The sequence below is a fragment of the Heterocephalus glaber genome, unplaced genomic scaffold, assembly GCF_053883595.1.
Source record: "Heterocephalus glaber isolate CG9 unplaced genomic scaffold, H.glaber_assembly_v1.0 deba00001663, whole genome shotgun sequence".
NCBI classification, from domain to species: Eukaryota; Metazoa; Chordata; class Mammalia; order Rodentia; family Bathyergidae; genus Heterocephalus; species Heterocephalus glaber.
In genome coordinates this window covers 253,495-277,898 of record NW_028258404.1, presented here as the reverse complement: position 1 = coordinate 277,898, position 24,404 = coordinate 253,495, and the positions used below count along the sequence as shown (strand labels likewise).

Here is a 24,404-nt window from a genome sequence, read left to right as displayed (position 1 = left end):
ATGACTGCAGTTTAGGATTTATTCTTTTCATGGCTCTTCTGTGTGAACACAGGCGTAGCATCATTTACCCTATAATAGGTAAAGTACCGTGGGGATGTGGTGTCATTTTCCTTTGCTGACTTCCAATGCCTATAGAATTTGGTTTAAATCAACACATTGGTGAAAGTTATACCAATTGGATTTGTTTAATCCATATGTAGTTAAAATGAAAGAATCACCAAAACAAAGTATTTTATTACTTCTGTTCTGTTTACAGGTTCTTTTCCGTGTTTTATTTAGACTGTCACAGCTATTCTGCACATAGCAGAACCTATCAGTGGCTTATTGTACGTGGGGTTTGTACAGGGTGGCCAGGCTGTTTTGACCATTTTCCCATGGAAAGCTCTGCCAATCCTATGGTACCCTGGTGTATTAACTCTACTTTTGGAGGTGGCCTCCCCTTAGGCGGTCATTCTGAAGAGCCTTTCAAGAACCTGAAATGTTGCCATTGGAGTGTTTCCCAGAAGGAAATTGAACCACAATTTTTTGAAGTGCGGGGAACTCTCTACCAGGAGTATGTCATATGTCTAGACATATTCTGATGTGTTTTTCATTACAATAATGCAATAATGTGGGCTGTACCAAATGATAGAGTAAATTCATTAAAATTGTTTTCTCATCCATTTCTTTCACAATACTCAGTTAAAAGGACACTATGAACTATCTGTGTGTGGCATCTGCCTTCTTTGTTACTTTTCCCTTGTAACCTCTTTGTACTTGATTAATTTTTTCACTTTCCCTCATTTTACTCTAAACAGGGTAGAAAAGTAGAAGTTTATCAATTCCACCATATTCCATAGTTGATTAGAGAGGGGGATAAGAAATCACCTCTGGGCTGACTAATAGAGAACTAGGGAATTGCAAATAAATCAGCAGTTGCATAAGGGAGAGAATGAAAATTAACTAAGGAAATTGGGACCTCTGCTGCCATGAAGAAAATAAATGAGACAATGTAGAGTCATTATAAGAAAACTGGGTGGTCTACAAGAAAGAGAGCAGATTGTGCAAACTGACATTTGAAGAATCAGCCTGAATGTTGTTGCCTGGGACTAGTTGCTGTTTTTTGTGTCATAGCAAAATGTGCTTTATTCCTGGAACACTGAGCCCTGGCAGATAGGGGAGGCTCTGAAATATAGGAGGACTTAACCTCCTAGTCTCAGAGGTGTGCTTCTTATTTAGAATGCAAAGTTCAGGGATCCTGACCCCAAGACTCTCCCTGGAATCCCTGCTCTATTGTCCATGACCCAGCAAGGATCAGAGCACACTTGCAGGAAGAAGGGTTTCTCTTCCCACCACCTGCATTCACTTCCTTATAAGAATAATGGTTCCTGGATAGCCACTACCCACTACCAGCTTCAGTTTATAGCAAGAAGTGGGAAGGGCAGCTCTCTTGGGCAAACAAATCTCCTGGCTCAGGCTGTTCTCTGTGGTTTGAATTTTTGGTACCATTATCTTAACCCACTGAACTTCCTGACTTCTCAGCTCTCTCCTGCTTTTACCTCCAGGATGCTTTTGCTTCTCTCCATCTTGTCTAGCTTCCTGAATTCTACTCTCTTGTTTTTATTTCTGACCACAAGTAACTATGTTTGCACATGTAGTGGTTTCCCAACTTCTAAATGTTAAGGAGCTTGGGGCCTGTATTCCAAGTTTGCAAGCATGAGCCATGGGCCAAATCTGACCTGCAGTTATATTTTGTTTGGCATATCTAGGCTTTATTTGCATTGTATTTTTGAAATTGAATCAATCACTCACATTTTAAAATTTTTGGAAGATTTTGCATTAAAATCTAAACTTCTGAGTTCCCATGAGAAGCTGAAAGATTTTCCAACTAGCATGTAGGCAGGTATTTCAGCTTCTACTTTTAGTTCACAGTCATTTCCACCCTGCCTTACTTCTCTTGTGTTTATATTGTTATAAGTATTTTTAAGAGTAGAGTGTCTAGTATAACAAAGTACCACAGACCTAGTGGTTTATAAACAATAGAATTTGTTTCTTAACATTCTAGAAGATGGAAATCTGAGATCAGAATGCCAGTGTGTTCATGTTCTGGTGAGGGCTCTTTTTCAGAAAGAAGACTAGAATGTTCTCTGGGGTCTCTTTTATAAGGGCACTAATCCTAATCACAAGGGTTCTATTCTTCTTACCTAAATTATCTCCCAAAGACTCCCATTCTTCCAGTACCTGGGGGTTAGAATTTCAACATATGAATCATAAGAGGACACAGACATTCAGTTCATAACAGAAATACTTGAGAAATAAAATTCTTATTTTACCCTAGTCTTCATACTTTAAAAAAATGTGATGTCCTGTAGTCGTATTAGCTAACCACCTGATTTCCTTAACAGCTCTTGAACTTGTGACCTTTGGGGTAGACCTAACTAGATTTTGTCTCTAGGTTTGGGTCTAGAACTGCTGCTTGATGCTTCTCAGTTTTTGCCTGTACCCACTCTTCCAGTGTCCCTTCCTGGATGTTCTAGACTAGTTGATAACCATACCCTGGGGTGATGTATTTGAAAGACGACATCCCAGATGCCAGATGGTATCCATACAAGTTCCTGTTTACGCTTGTTAGTTCTATGAACATTTTCACTATAGAAGACAGTGTTTGCAGGTGTACTTTTGTGGACATTTTCTCTTGACAGTAAACACTCAAAAATCTGTTCCTCATGTTTTTGTGCTGCTGCTGCTGTTTTTCAGTTCACTACTCCCACGGGGAATTAAAGCTATTTTTTAAAAAAACCTGACCCTACTTCATGTAACTCACTATATCATCTGCATGCCCTGGTTAGAAACAATATGTGCTGTAAGAGAAGGATGGAGAATAATCTGGAGGTCAGCATATCATGGTATTGACTCTGCAGCCAGAATCTTTGAATTTATATTTTTGTTCTGCTACTGTCTAGCTGAGGATAACCATAGACTAATTACTTGAGCTTATATGAAAGTAAATAGGACCCAATCATTATCCCTAAAGAAACATATGGTGTAATATATGGAAAGATGCTTAAATAATATATAGTATGGATTGCAGTCATGGATGATTCAAGTTAGAATAGTGGCCAAGAAGGAAGGAACTCTTACCAGGTGACGTCTTGGAAGGCTCCATGTAGATGTTCAGATCTTTTGGGGGAAAAATTTGGGGAAGTAGGAAGGGGTTGCCACCAATTCAGACTCCACTCATGTTCCTCTGATCCAAGATTGTAAGGCTGGGAAGTTCTCTAAAGAATAGACCAGTGAATGATGTCAATTTTCCATTTCTTGAGGTAGAAAAGGACTGGTGTCCCAGACCAACTATCAACTTCTACAAAACGTGACCACGGATGTTACAGGACACCCCACATATCTTGGTACTGCCTTCAACCCTGAAGTCCTAAAATTCACTCTGTATTTCCGATATTGTAACAATGCCTCTAAGAACACCAGCTTTTTAGAATGGATAATGCTCCTTTCTCTACCAGTAACAGAACAGAATTCATGTACCCTAAAACTTGAAGAGGCCCTACGCATCATCTGGTTCAGTCACTTCATCAAACAGCCAAAAACATTAAAATCCATAGAGAAAAAATAAATTTTATAGAATAATTGATTATTATATCTGAATGCCTGACCCAAAAGAAATACTGAGATTCTTTCATTATTTCATATTGCTAGAAGTGGTATAAAACAAATATTACTATTGGAAGTATTGCTGTAACAATTGTGTATATAGTTGTGAATGAGCTGTGTCTCTACCAATTTAAACTCTACCAAAAAGAGGATCCTCCTAATGGTAGAAGAGATACTACAAAGGCTTTGTTAGGTACTATAGACTGTGTTGTCATCGCTGAATGCCTGGAATTCAATAAATATTTGCTTAATTGATTTCAACAGATTTGATTGAATTGTATGCATATTTTAGAAAATATAGGCAACAATTTGCTATTGATATGCTTCATTCATTTTTCAAATTACTCAATAAAATTTTGAAAGTTTTGGATGAATAGACTGAGATTTTCTTTTTGAGCCTGTGAAAGGGCTGGTTATACGAGTTCATGAACACATTCAAAATTCAAAATTGCATAGATGTGATCATTGTGGGTAAAAAACTGCCCAAAGTAAAAATGTAAACCATTCTGGACACCGTTGAGCTGCAGGTTCATCTAGGCAATGAGTGTGAGTATTAGTGTTCTACATATTAACTTGTTAAGATGTTAGTGTTCTCTGCAAAATACCAAAAGAAGGCATGCATTGACAAGATAGAGCTGTACATACAAGAATAAAATCTGTTACCACAGGAAAACTTTAATATGTATGAAATCTGAAGTTAACAAAACAAAATAAAAAGTGACATCATTGTAATTCATCAGTGAGAATATGTTTGGTTTACTGCCAATTGTACATAAATATCAGTAGAATCAGCCAATATTGTAAACATTTTATTTTTAAATGATTGCTATATTTTATCTTACTGTTGTTGAATGTCTGTGGATTTAACTGGAAGAATTTCACAAAATTTTGAGATCCAGTATCATTTTGGCTGAGGATATTCAAAGGGAGCTAGAAAAAAAAAAATAACTGTTGAAAACAATTTACCTTTTTTGTAGCTCAACTTACTAAACATTTCTGATTTAAATGTATTATCAAGTTGATGGCCAGAGGTGGGGGCTGTATAAAAGATAAGAAATTCAAGACCCACCTGGAACACTGCTTTAGGTTCCAGCTATCATTTTATCACAGATGAAAGCAAAACAAAGAATTTTTTTTTCTTAAAGGAGCTAGGAACAGGAATGTTAAGACTGAAAAAGCTAAAAATAGTTAGGGATCCCATGACTAAGAGGTTATTGCACCCCTAATACACATACTTGAAAGTTCTAAATCTAAGTGGAAGAAAATGGTACTGCATTCCTGTACATATAATGCAAAAAATGTAAAGAAAGAATATTTACATTAAATCTCAAATTAAAAATAGTTAAAAGTTTGTGGAGTCTTATCTAAAATGACTTTTTAAAACATAAAGTTAAAATAAACTCCAATTTTCAGTTTGTGTTAATTTATTTAATGCTTCTAGGAAGGGGATGAGACTATTTTGAATTGTTCTTAATCTTCATGGATCCAGGGTTAAAATCAGTACCATGTCCAGATAAAGATTTTCGGAAGTTTGTGTGAGAGAAAGAAAAACCTGATGGTTTGCAAAGGTGTGATGGATATGAATGAATGCTTGTCCTTCTTATGTGAAAATAAATTATCTTTCAGTGTTGACTTGGCTGCAGACTCCAAGGCTGCATGTAGTTGGAGGTCAGTGCACAGCAGGGTGGCCAGAACTTAAGGAAGAGAACTGTGGTGGGCCCATCACGTGTGGACCCAGTGGGAAAGGGTGTGAGTCATTTCATAGACTCAAAGCATGTGTGTATGTTTATGTCATTTTATGGATGTACAGAGATTGAGCTTATTATTTTAGAAATTTTAATACTTATAACATTTCATAGTGACTTCATTTGAGCTGTCAGCTAACATTTTGAAGAACAGAGTAAGATAGGAATCTTTATCTCCAGTTTACAATTCTGGACAGTCATTCACATGTCTGGTACCTTCATGGGGATGATTGAAAGACAAGGCTTAGTTAGCTAGGGTCACCCACAGAGCCTATCCCTTGCCTTTCCCGTGTAGAGTTCTCAGGGAAGTTAGACTTTCATGAATGGCAGCTCACCCCTACCAAGAAGAATGTTTGAAAAGGCACAGGTGAAAATGCAAGGCTTCCAAGTCCCAAGAAGTTGCAAGATGCCACTTCTGCTGCATTCTCTGGTAGCTCAAACCGCTAAATCCAGCTTAGATGTGAGGGAAAGGAAATAATTCTCCATCTTTTCTTGGGTGGAGTAGTGAAGATTTGTGGCCACATATAATCTGCTTCAGGCTGCTTCCTGTCACAAAGTATTTACATCCCTATCAAATACTTGTACAGTCAGCTTCTTCCCAATCACCCCCAAGGTCTCATCTCATTATAGCATCTACTTGAAGTCTAATACTCATTATTTGAATCAGTTCCAGATGTGAATGAAATCTCTTGTGTCTGATTTCTCAGGTGTCCCATTTCCCAGCACAATTCTTTTCACTCTGAAGGCCTGTAAATTAGAGACAAATTTATCTATCATCTCTTCTCCCTCTCCCAGATACGTCTAACATACAGTGGTGACAAAAACATAAGATAGCCACAGTAGGCACTGCCACCACAAAAGGGTAAAACAGAGGGCACATAGCCAGCAAGGTTTGTGGCAATTCTGAATTCCACCTGGGCAGATGTCACCAGTTACTTGATTTGGGCTCATTTCCTATTTCTCCATGACTCTTGGTTTTGCCCTTTGGGCCTTTGTTTTCTTCCCATGGGAAATAACCTCCACAGTCAGTTTCCTACCTGTACAAGTTTGGCAGGCAAATCCCTCTTTTCCTTTTAAGTTGTCATTTTGACTTTTAGTTTAAACTGTTATAATTTCTGTAACAATTTTGAAGGGCTTCCCATATATCAAATTATAATATGTAAAACCCATATCTATATTTTATTCCAAAAACTTGCCTTTTCAATCTTGAGCTGAATGCCCGGGTGCTATGGACCAATGACAAAAATTCCTAGAAACCTATTATCTAGATAAAAGGGCACATCTCTGAGATTGTTGGAGGCCCATTTTTCTAGTGGAGATGTCCAGAAGTTATCCCTATATGATTCTTAGACAGTCTACTGGGTATGTTCTTATTTTGTTTTGAAGTTCTCACCAAAGGAGTTTAGAGCACCACTTAAAATCTTTTCTCTAGATCTTTAATCTTTATATGCTTTGCTTGTCAGGATGCAGATTTGATCTTTGCCCTAAAGTGATTTATAAGTTTGAGAATATTTTGCTGAGAGAGACTGATAATGATAAACAATTTTATTTACATGTAGAAAGTCCTAGATCTTTTAATTTTCTTTAAGTTCTGCTAAGAACCTGAACAATTCTTTTTACAGTTAATTTTTCTTCTATTTTCCAAATTACTGAAGGCCACAGTCCTGTGAAACTTTCCACGTCTATGTAAGATCCTCCTTTTTCTCAACCTCTATTAGCATTTTCCTCATGTCTTTCACCAAGCCTTCCCAGAGCTCTTCACCTGTCACTACCAGTTTTCTTAAGGCTCCTCCAGCTTCTGGCCACCATCCAGTCCCAAGCCAGTGCTAAATTTTCAGGTTTTCATTACTGCAGACCTCTATTTCTGGGTATAAAATTTTGTTTGAGTTTTCTACTTAGTGTACAATAATTTACTCTGTATTCTAAAGTACAGGGATTTAGGTCAAGAAAAAAATTTGACTGTATCACATGATCCTGCAGGTCAGAAATTTGGGCAGAGCTCACCCTGGTGATTTGTGCCATGTGGCCTCAGCTGTGGTCACTTGTTGGTATTCAGCTGTAGGGAGCTGCTCTGAGAGATGAGTTTACTTGCATGTGTGATGACTTCGTGAATATGGCTGGAAAGCTGGACTTAGCAGGGATTATCAACAAGAACTGTTTTATAAAGGCAGCCTAGAATTTCCAAAAAGAGCATACTAAAAGAACCAGATGGAGGATACAAGGTTTATTATGACTTAGTTCTTGAACATTTCAGAATGTTAACTTCCTTATTCTCTTGTTCAAGCAAAATCAGATTAGTCCATATCAAGGAAATGAAACAGATTTCACCTCTCAGTGGGACAAAGGGCAAAGAATTTGTGGCTATCTTTATCACACTTGTTCTAAGATGACTTTCTTGAGAGCCCCCCAGTGCCAAGGAGGTGAGCCACTCGGGCCACTGTAGCACCACCCCTGAGCACTGAGGAGCAGAGCCCCCAGCACCGAAGAGGTGAGCTGTGCAGTGCCAACAACACCCTCTATCCTCCACCCCATGGCTGATAGATTAATAACTACCAGAAATTGTCATTTTCCAAGCTGTACTTGATGCTATTGTTGCTGCTGATTGTATCATTCGGACTAAGCTGTTGTGATTGATCTAATCAGTTGTCCTTCCTGGTATACTGAAAACGAGATTGCCTAAGAGTCATTGGACAATTAAAACCTTCAGCATATTTCACAGACCTTGAGAAAACAATCCAAAAATTCATTTAGAACAAGAAGAGACCTAGAATAGCAAGAGCAATTCTAGGCAACAGAGACATGGCAGGGGGTATCACAACCCCCAAATTGAAACTATACTACAAGCTACTGTGAAAAAAACAGCTTGGTACAGGCAAAGAAACAGACCTGAGCATCAGTGGAATAGATTAGAAGAGGCAGAAACAACTCCAGACATACTCAGTCACCTCATCATCTTTGACAAAGGAGCCAAGCACCCTCACTGGAGAAAAGATAGCCTCTTTAATAAATGATGCTGGAAAAATTGGATTTCATCTTGCCCAAGATTAAAACTAGACCTATATCTCTCACCATGCACTAAACTCAAATTGAAATGGATTAAAGATATTTAGATATTAGATATTAAAACAGAATATTAATATTAATTATTAATATTATATTATTTAGATATTAAAAAAGAAATGCTGAACCAGCTGAAACAGAGGTCAAGTAGAACTCTTGAAGACATTGGTGTAGGAAAAGATTTTATGAACAAAACCTCAGTTGCCCGTGAACTAGCACAAACAATCAACAAGTGGGATCTCTTCTTATTAAAAAGCTTCTGCACAACAAGAGAAACCACCAATAGTGTGAAGAGACAGTCTACAATGTGGGAAAAAATCTTCACCTGCTTTTCCTCAGAAAAAGGTCTACTATCTCGAATCTATAAAGAACTTCAAAAGATCAGACCTCCCAAATTTAAAGACCCAATCCAAAAATGGGTGTCTGAAATGAACAGACATGTCTCAGACAAAGAAGTAGAAATAGCAAATAAACATATGGAAAAATGTTCAACATCACTGGTCATTTGAGAGATGCAAATAAAAACAACACTGAGATTCCATCTCACCCCAGAAACAATGGCTGCTATCAGGAAATCAACCAATAACAAGTGCTGGGGGCGCTGTGGGGAAAGAGGAACCCTGCACCACTGCTGGTGGGAGTGTAGACTGGTGCAAGCACTGTGGAAATCAGTATGGAGATACCTCAAAGAGCTAGGACTAGAAGCCCCATTTGACCCACCTATTCCCTTGCTGGGTATCTTCCCTGAAGAATTAAAAGAATCATACCACAGTGAAATATGTGCATATTCATTGCAACACAGTTTGTAATAGCTAAAACTTGGAAGCAACCCAATAGCCCATCAACTGGATAAAGAAAATGTTTTTTTAATAAAATGGAGTACTACTCAGCCATAAAAAATGAGAAATTAGAGACATTTCTAGGTAAATGGATGCACATTGAGGTGATACTCTTAAGTGAAATAAAAAGGACACACACGTGAATATCACATAGTTTCTCTAGTGTGAGAAACTGAAAGTGTAACTAAGGACTAAAAGGTATAAGAGATAATGTGAAATAGGAAGAAAAGGGGCAAAGGGAAGGGAAAGTGGGAGGGGTAGGGGAAAGAAAAGAAGGGAATGGAATGAATATGAGAAAATGAAAAAATGGAAACAAAGTCTTTGTAAATAGGGAGGATGGAGGGGTTGAAGGGAGGGCAAGGGAATGGGGAAAAAGTAAGAACCAAGAGGGATTATGTAAAGGTGCAAAATTCCAATGATGAATGTCATTATACTGTATACCTCAAATGTACCAATAAAATGAATTTAAGAAAGAAATCTAAAGACCAGCTATATCTGGAAGACATCTCTGAGAAATAATCATATTGTAAGGGTTCTAAATACAAGCGACAAAGATATTACAATAAGCAATATTGAAGTATCAACCCAGAAAAAAAAACAAAAACATTACCAACAACAAAAATAGAAATGAGAAGACACCTAAGCAAGGCACGAACCCAGACTTCCAGCTCACCAAAGGCAAATTCTGGGGGAAATAAGGTGGAAAAATCTGATAATGAATCACCTGGACACTCTGAGCTGATAGCACAGAAAGTAACAAAACAGATGAATGAGGCTGTAGAAAAATTCAAAACAAATAATTTCCAAGATAACTATGGACATGGTGAGCAGAATGAAAGACGTGATTAGAGACTCTAGAGCAGAAACAGATAAAAAAAAAAAATAGATGAGTTCAGGACCATGCTGGAAGCCATGAATGCTCACCATAAGAAAGAAATGGAAACCATGAATGCCCAACATAGGAAAGAAATGGAATGTGTGAAACAGAATCAAGCAGATATCCAGAAGATTAAAAACTCTATTGAAAGCAATCACAGCAGAATGAGCCAATGTGTAGACAGAATTTCAGATATAGAAGACAGGATTGCAGTCAGTGACCATGAAAAGAGAGATCTGTCTTGCAGATGAAAACATTACTGAGATTCCACCTCACCCCAGAAAGAATATCTGCTATCAAGAAATCAACCAATATCAAATGCTTCCAGGTGTGTGAGGAGAAAGGAACCCTTCTCCATTGTTGGTGGGAGTGCAGACTGGTGCAACCACTGTGGAAATCAGTATGGAGATACCTCAAAGAACTAGGGCTAGAGGTCCCATTTGACCCAGTTATTCCCCTGCTGGGTATCTTCCCAAAAGAATTAAAAGAATCGTACCACAGTGATACATGTGCACCCATGTTTATGGTGGCACAGTTTGTAATAGCTAAAGCTTGGAAACAGCCCAAGTGCCCATCAGCTGGAAACTGGATAAAGAAGATGTGTTTTTTAATAACATGGAGTACTACTCAGCCATAAAGAATGAGAAACTAGAGACATTTATGGCTAAATGGATGCATATTGAGGCCATACTCTTAAGTGAAATACACACATGTGTAAATATCACATAGTTTCTCTGGTGTGAGAAACTGAAAGTGTAAATAAGGATTAAAATGATTAAAATGAATAATTGATAATTTGAATTAGGAAGAAAGGGTCCAAAGGGGTAGGGGGAGTGGGAGGGGAAGGGGAAAGGAAAGAAGGGAAAGGAAAAATTACGAGAAAAGAAAAAAAAAATAGAAGCAAAGTCTATGTACATAGGGAAGGGTGGAGGGGTGATGGGCTCACAGGTAATGGGGAAAAAATAAGAACCAAGATACATCATATACAGGTGCAAGCACCCAATCATAAATGTAAATGTATTTTATACCTAAAATGTGCCAATGAAAGAATTAAGCAAAAAAAAAAAAAAAAAGAGAGAGAGAGAGATCTCTTAAAAATAGTAAGGGACCACGAGAAATCGATCCAATAGCTTCCATATGACACAAAGAAGAATAATATAAGACTGATAGGAATCCAGGAGAAAGCAGGAGAAAGTACAAATGACATAAAAAATCTGTTCACCAAATTAATGACAGAAAACTTCCCAAACAGAGGGAAAGAATTTGACATGCAGATAAGTGTGGCATATAGGACTCCAACCAGCCATGATAAAAAAAATCTACACCTGGACATATAATAATTAAGATCACAGAAACCCAACAGAAGAACAGAATACTACAAGCAGTTAGAGAAAAGCAACAAATCACATACAAAGGAAAGCCCATCAGAATTATAGCAGACTTTTCAACACAAACCCTCAAGTCAAGAAGAGCCTGAAGTGAGGTATTTCAAGCCCTAAAAGAAAACAACCTCCAAACTAGACTGAGGCATCCTGCCAAACTATCTATCAGAATTGATGGGGAAATAAAATAAGATGAGTTTCTTTAAAAAAACATTATAAATTGATCAATATTAATGTTCTTCAAGCCAGTGCAACTAATTTTTATTATGTGGTGCAGTCCATGATTTTTACCTACATTGTAGAGAGTTAGCACATGTACATAACACATATTAATTCTTTTTCTCATCCCTTTCTCTTCCTCTCCCTATCCCTTCCCTCCATCTCTTTATCCCCTTCCCTTTTGCAAAAAACCTACTTGCCCATTTCCTGTTATTTTTTATTGACACCCAAATTATCTTAAGTTTTTCAAGTGGGAATCTCTTTAGATGACTTCTGAATACTTAGATAAGAGTCTGGTAGCATTTGATAGCTTCCTTGTAATATGATATCACACAATGTTTTGGATATTATCTTGCATATTCCTTTCCTAAACCTAGGGTCAGGCATTTATCCAAGAATGCTAGTATCTTTTAGTGGGAATAGTACTTTGAGTTAACATATTGGATGCTCATATCAAAATGATTATGAAAATACCTCATAAAATTATTTTTGTATAAAAATAGTTATATTTGCTCTACCTTAGCCATAACATACTACTTAGTCTTTTCTCTTTAAACTTCCCTTTTCATCTTTATTTGGTCTTAGTTATAAAGATAACTACATTTAATGCTCATCGCCAATTAATGTCCCTCTAGTCATTTTGATTTCTTTAAATTTGTTCTCTTATAGATTTGTGTGGACAAGCTCGTGGAAACATAGTTCCTGAATTTTTATATGTCAATAACAGAATGTTAGTGGCTTTCACATCAGAATAAAAAATTATACAAATCCTTAGCTTCATTTTCTTTCCTTGAGTAATCTGAATATGTTATTCCATTTTAATAGGACATAAAGCACTGCTGTTAAAAAGCCTAGTAACAATTTAATTTCATTCCCATTATAAGCCACTCAGATTTATAAGATACATAAAGGAAAATTTTTTCTATCTCAAATAAAATAGACACATTTTGACATGCAGTTTGTTTTTGTCTTAATGTATGTAATTATTTCTTAATAAAGTGATATATTGAAAAAAATCTCAATTATGCTCACAATGAGAAGTATTTTATAAAATGTTTATATTTATTAATGGTTCAACAAATTTGAATAACATCCCAGCACAGAGGCTTCCAGGTCTACGTGCCACAGCTCCCAGTGCAGAGTACGAGGCTTCCAGGCCAACCTACCACCACTTCCAGCACAGAGGAGGTTTCCAAGTCAATGTGCCACAGCTCCCAGTGCAGAGTAGGAGGCTTCTAGGCCAACCTACGACTGCTCCCAGCACAGAGGAGGCTTCCGGGTTGACATGCCACAGCTCCCAGTACAGAGTAGGAGGCCTCTGGGTCAATGTGCCATGGCTCCTAGTGCAGAATAGGAGGCTTCTGGGCCATCCTACCACTGATCCCAGCACAGAGGAGGCTTCCGGGTTGACATGCCACAGCTCCCAGTACAGAGTAGGAGGCCTCTGGGTCAATGTGCCATGGCTCCCAGTGCAGAATAGGAGGCTTCTGGGCCATCCTACCACTGATCCCAGCACAGAGGAGGCTTCTGGGTTGTCATGCCACAGCTCCCAGTACAGAGTAGGAGGCCTCTGGGTCAATGTGCCATGGCTCCCAGTGCAGAATAGGAGGCTTCTGGGCCATCCCTACCACTGATCCCAGCACAGAGGAGGCTTCCATGTCAACATGCCACAGCTTCCAGTAGGAGGCTTCTGGGTGAACCTACCACCACTCCCAGCACAGAGGAGGTGAGCCACATGGGCACCAGCAGCACCCCCCCGAACCCCACCCCCCATGTAGAAATGAGAAGACATGTAAACAAGCCTCAGAATCAGACTTGCAGATCACCTACAGCAACCCCAAAGGTAAATGAGATGGAACACTCTGATACTCAACCACCTGGACTCCCTGAACTAGCAACAAAAGAGAATCTGGAAAAAATGAAATCAGAAATAATTTCACACATAACAGCAGAGATTGTACTATAATGCAAGACATGATTAATAAATCCAGAGAGGACATAGATAAAACATAGAGGAGCTGAGGAACATGATGGAACCCCAACATAGGAAACAAATGGAATCCATAAAACAGATGCAAACAGATTTCCAGGAGATTAAAAACTCCCTTGAAAGTCTATGCAGCAAAATGAGCCAATGTGATGACAGAATTTCAGATATAGAAGACAAGATTGCAATTAGTGAGTGGGAAAAGAAAAATTGCTTTAAAATTGTAAGGGACCAAGAGAAATCAATCCAGCAGCTGCTAGACACTGCAAAGAAGAATAACATAAGACTGACTGGAGTCAATGAAGAAACAGGAGAGATTGCAGATGACCTAAAAAAATTGTTCACAGAAGTGATGGCAGAAAACTTCCCAAGCAGGGGAAAAAAACTTGACATGCAGATAAGTGAGGCATACAGGACTCCAGCTAGCCTGGATTAAAAATATATATACATGTAGGCATATAATTGTTAAGATTCCAGAAACCCAACAAAAGAACAAAGTTCTACAAGCAGTTAGAGAAATGAAACAAATCACATACAAAAGAAAGCCCATCAGAATCACAGCAGACTTCTCAGTGCAAACCCTCAAGGCAAGAACAGCTTGGGATAACGTATTCCAAGCCCTAAAGGAAAATAGCCTCCAACCCAAACTGATGTACCCTGCAAAACTATCTTTCCAAACTGATGGAGAAATAAGATACTTTCATGACAAAGAGTGCCTTAGCAACTTCATGAATACCAAACCAGCACTTCAAACATTTTTTTAAAAATCCTAGGAAGAGACAATGAGGAACACAACCCCAGGAAGCCCAGCAGAATGAATCCACTGGAAGCAACAAGAAATTAAATGCCAATGGGGAGAATCCAAAAAAAAGAAAAAGTCATGACAATGAAAAGTCAATACATATCAGTTATAACCATCAATATTAATGGTCTCAACTCACCAATCAAAAGAAATAGACTGGAGGAGTGGGTCAATAAGCAAGATCCAACTATATGCTGCCTACAAGAAACACACTTAATTCAAAAAGAAACTCATAGACTGAAAATTAAAAGGTGGAAAACAATACCCCATGTGACAGGAACCTGAAAAAAAGCAGTAGTAGCTATCCTCTTTACAGAACAAATGGATTTCAAACCAACAATGATTAAGAGAGGCAAAGAAGGATACTACATCCTTGTAAAGGGAAAAATCCAAGAGGAAGAGATGACAATCATATATATCTAGGAAATAAACACTAGTGTGCCCAACAATATAAAACAAAGACTAATGGACATGACAAACTATATAAGCACTAATATAATAGTAGTGGGGGACCTCAGTACTCCACTGTCACAAATAGATAGATGAACTAGACAAAAAAAGCAACAAGATACTAGAACTCAATCAAATTCTTGAACAAATGAATTTATCAGATGTTTACAGAGTGCTCCACCCCACAAAATCAGAATACACATTCTTTTCACCTGCACATGGGTCATTCTCCAACATAGACCACTTACTCGCTCATAGAACATATTTAGGTAAGTCCAAAGGAATTGGATTTATCCCCTGTATATTATCAGACCATACTGTGATGAAATTGGAGATAAATAGCAAAAGAAACCAGAAAAATTTCATAAATACATGGAAAGTGAACAATACACTTCTAAATAACCAATGGGTCACAGAGGAAATTAAAGAAGAAATCAGACATTTCCTTCAATTGACAGTAAAACATATCAGAGTCTATGTGGCACAATGAAAGCAGTCTTACGAGGGAAATTCATAGCAGTGAATTCACATATTAGGAAAACACAGTGAGCCCAATTAAACAACCTGATGCTCAACCTCAAGCTTCTAGAAAAAGAAGAGGACAAACCCAAAGCTCATACAAGGGAGGAAATTATAAAGATCAAGCAGAAATCAATGCAATGCAGAATAAGAGAATGATACAAAAAATCAAGGAAGCAAACAGTTGGTTCTTCAAAAGAATAAACAAAATTGACAAACCCTTAGTCAACCTTATCAGAAAAGGGAAAGAAATGGCCCAAATCCATGCAATTAGGAATGAAAAGGGTGAAATGACAACAGACCCAGCAGAAATCCAGAAGATCATCAATAACTACTTTGAGAAGCTATATCCCAACAAGATGGAAAATACAGAAGAAATAGAGAGATTCCTAGATACGTATGAATTACCAAAGTTGAACGAAGATGACCTAAACATTCTAAACAACCCAATATCAATCAATGAAATTGAAAACGTAATTAAAAACTTACTAACAAAGAAAAGCCTGGGTTCTGATGGCTTCACTAATGACTTCTACAAGACATTTAGAGAGGAACTACTGCCACTACTGTTTAAATTCTTCAATGAAATTGCAAGGGAAGCAATGCTCATGAATTCATTCCTGGAAGCAAGCATCACCTTGATCCCCAAAGCAGAGAAAGACCCAACCAAAAAAGAGAACTATAGACCAATCTCACTAATTAACATAGATGCAAAAATCCTTAATAAGATAGGGGCAAATAGAATGCAGAAGATCATCAAGAAGGTCATACACCCTGAAAAAGTGAGATTTATCCCAGGGATGCAAGGATGGTTCAAGATATACAAATCAATCAAAGTAATACACTGTATCAATAGAGCCAAGGACAAAAACCATATGATCATCTCAATAGATGCAGAAAAAGCATTTGACAAAATCCAACAGGCATTTATGATAAAAACCCTACAAAATTTGGAATAGACGGTCTCCACCTCAATATGATAAAAGCCGTCTATGAAAAACCAACAGCCAATATTTCATACTAAATGGTCAAAAACTGAAATTTTTCACACTAAAATCAGAAACAAGACAACGATGTCTAGTATCACCACTCCTGTTCAGTCTAGTTTTGGAAACAATAGCCCTGGCAACTAGACAAGACAAAGAAATAAAAGGAATAAAAATAGGAAATGAAGAAGTCAAATTGTTATTATTTGCAGATGACATGACACTCTATGTAGAAGACCCCAAGAACTCCACCAAAAGTCTTCTAGACTTAATAACCAAATTCAGAAAAGTAGCTGGATACAAGGTCAACACACAAAATCAATGGCTTTCCTCTACATGAACAACAGATTCAATTAGAGAGAAATAGGGAAACAATTCCTTTCAAAATAGCATCCAAAATACTGAAATACCTAGGAATCATCCTAACGAAAGAAATCAAAGACCTCTTCTCTGAAAACTAAAGCACTCTGAAAAGAGAGATTGAAGACAGTATCAGAAAATAGAAAAACATCCCTTGCTCCTGGGTAGGAAGGATCAACATAGTGAAAATGACCATACTTCCAAAACTGTTATATAGATTCAATGCAATCCCAATTGACATTCCAGCAGCATATTTCATGGACCTTCAGAAGACAATCCAAAAATTCATTTGGAATAAGAAGAGACCCAGAATAGCAAAAGCAATTCTAGGCAACAGAGACATGGCGGGGGGGGTGGTGGTATCAGAACCCCCAACTTGAAACTATACTACAAAGCTACTGTGATAAAAACAGCATGGTACTGGCAAAGAAACGACCTGAGGACTAGTGGAACCGATTAGAAGTTGCAGAAACAACTCCAGACACACTCAGCCACCTCATCTTTGACAAAGGAGCCTAATACCCTCACTGGAGGAAAGATAGCCTCTTTCATAAATGGTGCTGGAAAAATTGGGCTTCAACTTGCCAAAGACTAAAACTAGACCTATATTTCTTACCACGCACTAATGTAAAATTGAAATGGAATAAAGATCTAAACATTAAAACAGAAACACTGAACTAGCTGGAAGAGAGTTTAGGAAGAACTCTTGAAGACATTGGTGTAGGAAAAGATTTTATAAACAAAACCTCCATTGCCTGTGAACTAGCACAAACAATCAACAAGTGGGATCTCTTCTTATTAAAAAGCTTCTGCACAGAAAGAGAAACCACCAACAGTGTGAAGAGACAACCCACAACGTGGGAAAAAATTTTCACCAGCTGTCCCTCAGACGAAGGTCTACTATCTCAAATCTATAAAGAACTTAAAAAAATCAGACCTCCCAAATTTAAAGACATAATCCAAAAATGGGCATCTGAAATGAACAGACATTACCCAGACAAAGAAGTAGAAATAGCAAAGAAACATATTTTTTAAATGTTCAACATCACTGGTCATTCAAGAGATGCAAATGAAAACAATGCCGACATTCCACCTCACCCAAGAAAGAATGACTAGTATCAAGAAATCAACCAATAACAAATGTTGGCAGGGCTGCGGGCAAAGTGGAACCCTGCTCCACTGCTGGTGGGAGTGTAGATTGGTGCAGCCACTGTGGAAATCAGTATGGAGATACCTCAAAGAACTAGGAGTCGAAGTCCCACTTGACCCAGCTATTCCCCTGCTGGGTATATTCACCAAAGAATTAAAAGAATCATACCATAGTGATATATGTGCACACATGTTCATGGCAGCACAGTTTGTAATAGCTAAAACTTGGAAACAGCCCAAATGCCCATCAACTGGAGACTGGATTAAGCATATTTTTTTTTATAAAATGGAGTACTACTCAGCCATAAAAAATGAGAAATTAGAGACATTTATAGCTAAATGGATGCACATTGCAGCGACATTCTTAAGTGAAATAAATAGGACACACGGGAAAATACTGAATAGTTTCTCTAGTGTGAGGAGCTGAAAGTGTAAATAAGGACTAAAACATATAATAGGTAATGTGAAATAGCAAGAAATGGAGCAAAGGGGAAGGGGAAGTGGGAGGAGTATGGGAAAGGAAAGAAGAGAAAGGAAAAATTATGAGAAAATGAAAAAATGGAAACAATGTCTTTGTAAATAGGGAGGGATGGAGGGGTTGAAGGGAGCGCAGGGTGAGGGCGAAAAAATTAAAACCAAGAGTGATTATGTAAAAGCGCAAATGTCCAATGAAGAATGTTATTATATTGTATACCTAAAATGTACCAATAAAATTTAAAAAAACCAAATTTGAATAATGTTCTCGGATGGGTACTTAAAATTGCACAAAAAAACATGCAAAAATAAAACTCATAAAAGAAATATATTTAACATTTGAAAGGTAAAATTTAAACCATTAGTTCCAAAATCTTTGCTTCATAAATTTATATGCTCCTCCCCTGATGAATCAAAGTCAGTGGATGATAGAGTTGGGTGGATCCAGGAACTTAGTTTTAAAATAATCTTCATCTGATTTTGACACAGTTTGGAAGCATTGGTCTAAAGTTTATACTGTCGATTTTGTAAAATAAAGAGCAAAGGTTTATTTTGGCTCATGGTTTGGAGTTTTCAGGCTAAGATGGGGCAAATCCATTGCTGTGGGCTCTTGATGGTGCTGCCAGAGGGCAATAGGGGGCACGTGTGGAGCAGACTATTTGCCTGTTTTTGTCATTTTCACCATTGCTGGGATACAATACCTGATACCCACAACTCAAAAGAAGAGAGGCTTATTTCCTACTATCGATTGTTAAATATTATATAACTGTCTCTTTATCAACTTAATACAGTATAAGAAAAGAAAAAAAAAAAACTCTTGCATTCCTGGATCACATTTCTTTAGTTCTTCATTTAAATGTTTTGCTTCTTCATTTAAATGATTTTATAATACTATGAAATTAGCTTTTGTTGTATTATGGGAAATTTATTAAGCATATAAAATTGCCTTTTGAATGTGGCAGCAACCATTTTTCATTTGATTCAAATGATGGTTTAAACCTAAGATTCACACATGACATAGTATAAAGCAAAGCTCTCTTTCATGCTGTGTTTCCCAGGGCTTGCTGGGACCTTTTAGATCCACCCTGGACTCCTCCCATCCTGCTCTGTACCCTAGCGGCCTGGCCTCAGGAACACTGACAACCTCTAGTTTACTCAAATAGTTGGAGTCCCTGTTGGGGGGAAAAGTATGAGGTCAGAGAATTTATCCACTGTCTCCCTCCCTATCTGGTCACAATGATTTGATTGTATCCATTGGATAGAGACACAACTCCAATCATTCATCCTTCTCTCTACAGCTGTCTTTACAGGGTTTTGGGCCTCATTCCTTCTCGGGTTCAGGGGTGACAACTGCTTTGCTCATTTCAGGGTATGGAAGTATATATGCTCCTTAATTTATAGTGGGGATATGTCCTGATAAAACCGTTACATATTGAACATATCATAAGTTGAAAATGCACTTAATATACTTAACATACCAAACCTCATAGCTTAATCTAGCCTAATTTAAATGTCCAGAACACTTACATAAGCCTATAGTTGGGCAAAAAAATCAAACACACAATCTAGTTTACAGTAATGTGTAAATTCATGTGACATTGTATATCTATCCAAAAAGTGGTAACTGAGTACACTACAGAGTGTCAGTTGTTTCTCCCTGTGATCTTGTGCTGACTAGAAGTTGTATTTTGTGCCTGATGTGACATAATATTATCCTCTTATCTTTTAGGCTAGGAAACACTCAAAATTCAGTATTTGAGGTATGATTTTCTACTGAATGTGTATGGCCTTTGTATCATCTTAAAATCAAAGAAATCATTAAGTTGAACCTACTTCAGTTGGGGACCATCTTTACTGGTTACCTTAAACATTACTCCATATTTGAAAATAGCATTTTTAGTAAACTGCTCTCTATTGTCCAGTTATGCCATTTGCTTGTTAGGCATTCTGACAGAATTTCAGGTCATCATAGCCAAGGAGTTCAGCCTAGGTATTTAACCAGTTCTTAAATGAAAAGCCTTTTGTAAATGCTGAGCTATTTGTAGTATTATCTTGTAGCCCGGAAATGAATTCTTCCCTCTTCTTCCACCAAAGCAGGTATATTCATCAGCTGTATTTCTTTTGCAATTTCCCAAACCAGCCATGCATCATTTACAGTATTTTTTCTTCCTACCTCGCTCAGGTAGTATTTGAGAGCAGGTATTTTGAGATTAAGGACTCTGAAATATTTCTTCAGGTGGTTATTTTAAAATGTACTTATAAGGTGCCTAGATTTCTGCAGTAGGAATAAAGCAGTGAATAACAAACAAAGTGCTTTTCCTCATTGTGTATATACTACTCCTGGTTCCCAATTTTAAAGAAGTAAACAAATATGAAGAAGGTAATTTAAGATAGTGCTAAAGCCATTGGAAAAATAGGGTAAATTGACAGAAAGTAACTGAGGTATAGGAAGTAGTTATTTTAGATAGAGAAGGCTGAAGGCTGTTCTGAAATAAGGTTATAGTTTGAAAAACAGACACATAAACAGCAAGCTTGAGTTTGAGGGCAGTTAGGAAATCTAACACTGATTTATCAGAGAGTTGATATCAGCCTGCAGTTAATATTTTCATAGAAAGTACTTTGGATGTGGGAAGTACTTGGCTGCCACTGTAGAGTGTTACATTGTTGAGAATTAGTAAAAAAGAGATGATTTTGTGTTAGAAGCTGTGGAGAATGGGCCAGATCAGTGAACTACTTCTAACCAAATGAATAAATTCTAATAAAACTCCCTGTTCTTCAAGACTTGGGACAGACATTAGAATATGTGGTACTGTTTTGCTATATTAGAAAAAAGAGGTCCCTCTGATGATATAGAGGAGTGTCAGGCACTCTGCACTCTTGGTAAGCAGAGTGAGAACTGTCCTCCAGCCCCCAAGTCCCCGGTTGGGAGGGCGTCTTTGTGTAGTGCAAAAATAGCTCAGCTCTATGCGATGCATCCTCAATTGCATAACCTGACGTGTGGAGTTAGTTAATATATTCATGAGTGTACATAATGATTTGTACAATACATAAACCCCACTTTGATATAAACAATGATGCATCCCATAACAAAATGTTTGATCAATGAAGGACCACACCCACAGTAGTGCTCCCATAAGATTATAATACTTAGTGATGTTGTAGATATATTAATATGGGTATGTGTACTCTATGATGTTCACATAGTGACAGACTTCTTTAATGACTCATTTCTCAGAAATTATCCATTTTTAAGCAGTGCATGATTTTACACTCACACACACACACACACACACACACCATGCACACAGTTCATACTTATATGGACATTATTTTTTTAAAACTTCACTTAAAGTATCCACAATATTTTTGCACTAATATTATAAATTGCTTCACATTAAAGGCAAAATAACCCTGCCCAGTAGCCCTTAGAAGCAATCATTGCCTATATTACTTCATATGACAATCAATCCATGATGTTGTCATAGAGATATGAGAAATTATTTAAGTGTAGTGTTTTCCAGTTTTATGAAAGGAATAATATCCTGTACTGTATTTATGGCTAGTCATATATGTATTATGGTCTGTTACTGTGCTGTCTAGTGTAGTAGCCATAGGTTACATGGGGCTATTGAGCCCTGGGTTTGTTGCTGACTCAAATCCAAATCGAATGTAAAATGTTTCTTTGATAATTTTTGTAGATTCCTTGTTGAAATGATTATATTTTTGATATATTGTGTTAAATAAAATACACTATAAATATTAAATTTATCTCTTTCTGTTTTCATTAATGTGACTACCTGAAAATTAGAAATTACATATAAGGCTCACTTTGTGGTTTTTATTACATTTCCATTATATGCACTAGTCTAAAGTATACTTTTAAATTATTGTTTTAATGATTCTTTGGTATGTTATTCTTGCTCTATGCTGGCTCTCAATTTACATTCATGATTTACTTTTTGTAATACTTACTGACTTGATTTATTCAGTTAGTATACACTGGAATGTTAGAATTTCAAGAACACTTGAAGGTTATGTTAGTAGGCCTTTACCTTAGCATCTTCATAATCTTTTGTGGGGATTAAAAATAAATAAAGATTGAAATTTTTTAATAATCCCATAATTTCTGATTTAAAAGCTTTTGGATGGAAGAGGAGTTGTTCTAATAGATGTAGTAAAAACAAACTCCTCATAGGTGAATCAGGGTAGGGAGAAAGTAGCTCATGAGGCTACAATAGGACAGCTAAGCTTGCCTTGGTAATGCTAGAAGGTGTAGTTGCTGTAGTTATTAGTCTGAGAGGCTACATCCAAAGCTCCCACCAAGATTCAAGTCTGCAAAAGTTTGAGTGCTAACCAGACTTGATCCTCTCAAGAACTGAGACATACATGTCTATCTATATTTCACAGGAGAAGTTGACATCTTCAAGACAGTTTAGACAAGGTGCTTTTCCTTTAACTAACACTAACAGAAAGTTTCTGACCTTTCTGTAAAAATTTATAACATGAGTACCTCCCAGTTGTTGGGTGTCATAAGCTTATAATACCACAATGGTTTTAGGCAATTTGCTTGTGTGTGTGTGTGTGTGTGTGTGTTGTGTGTGTGGTGCTGGAGGTTGAATCCAAAGCTTTCTGCATGCTAAGTAAATACTCCCAGCCTAGAAAGTTGCGTTGTTTAATTCTATGAGAAATTTCAGTGGTATAGACGTATACTTTGTAGTGCAAAGCCAGTAAGATGTAGGAAGTCAGTACAGCCTCTCCTTCCCTTCCTCCAATCCCATAAGTTTTCTTAGGTAGTAGTTGATTGAGATACATGGCCCAGTTTATGATGACAATAATTTCCTACCTATGTGTTATTAGAGAGTGGTGGTTAGCATATGAAAAATGACACAGCCACTGGGAGAAATATGTATTTGTATGGACCACCTTAATTTTGCAAAATCTAAATGTGTTACTGTTCTCTTAAATTCTCAGGAGGCAGCATTTTTCCTGAAGGTTTTCTTTGGCTTCCTTTCAGATATTATGCTGGGGGGAGGAATGGAAGTAATGGTCATTTTTCAAAAGAGCCTAAATAGGTACACAAGCCTTGTAAACAATGGAAGAACTTTGTGAATGAGTATGGAAAAGGTTTTTAAAGAATAATTTTTTGTATAAAATATAAAAAGTTCAATTTTTGAGTAATTATGATAGGTTCCACTTTGGTTTTAAAATTTGCTTTTTTACCCCCTAAACATATGACCAAGCCAAAAGAATTTTATGTCCAGATTCCTTTAAGGGGTGATATGAATCCAACATCCTCAATTTTGTGCTATTAACATGTTCTTACTTTTTTCTGATAAGTTGATGAGGATCATTTAAAACCATGAGGTAGACAATACATCGAAAATCCTGTCAACCTGGCATTAAATTCAAGAAAGTTTTGTTTTCTGTCACCATGTTTTGGATGTTGGTAACATATTTTGTTTTCTAAGAGCAAAGCAAATCAAAAGCACCAAGATCATGTTTTTGGTTTTTCGTTAATGTGAACTTCTTTACTGCCACATTTCAAAACTCCGATGGGACTGATTTAATAGTTCTTGTTATGTTGCATATTTTTTGTGTTTCCGGAATGATTGTGTTGTTTGATAAATAATTACTCAGCATTCACTCATTTACTTTGCATTGCCATCTGGGTTTGGTAAGACTCAGGGCCTCTTGCATTTGCCTCTTAGCAAAGTTCCAGCAGTGGACCATGGTCTGCTCTTTGCTGCATTGCCACTTTAGGTCATGTTTTTCTTATTGTTCCCAAACTTACGACTTTGTTCTGCTTTCATAGCAGTTGATTTGTATCGCTAACCCTTGTCTTAGTGCACAGAATGTACACTTCCAGATATGTCTTCGTTGCTTTTTAAAGTGTTTTATTTGCCTGTTGTA

The 24,404-nt window shown here is 37.2% G+C and overlaps 1 protein-coding gene across 9 annotated transcripts in view; it reads left to right on the top strand.

Annotated features, from left to right (window-relative positions):
- The window catches only part of LOC147822299 (uncharacterized), a 390,614-nt gene that overhangs the window by 113,879 nt on the left and 252,331 nt on the right, over positions 1 to 24,404 (top strand). Inside the window, exon 3 of one of the 9 annotated variants that reach the window (XM_087197287.1) lies at positions 12,437 to 24,404. This exon is cut by the window's right edge and continues 44,273 nt beyond it. The exons of 7 other annotated variants lie outside the window; for them this stretch is intronic. In XM_087197287.1, the coding sequence (XP_087053413.1) occupies positions 12,437 to 12,522 (86 nt within the window). In that variant the 3' untranslated portion in view covers positions 12,523 to 24,404. Of the gene's footprint in view, positions 1 to 3,306; positions 11,257 to 12,436 lie in introns of those variants that run through there. One more of the 9 variants, XM_087197289.1, reaches the window with a different exon arrangement.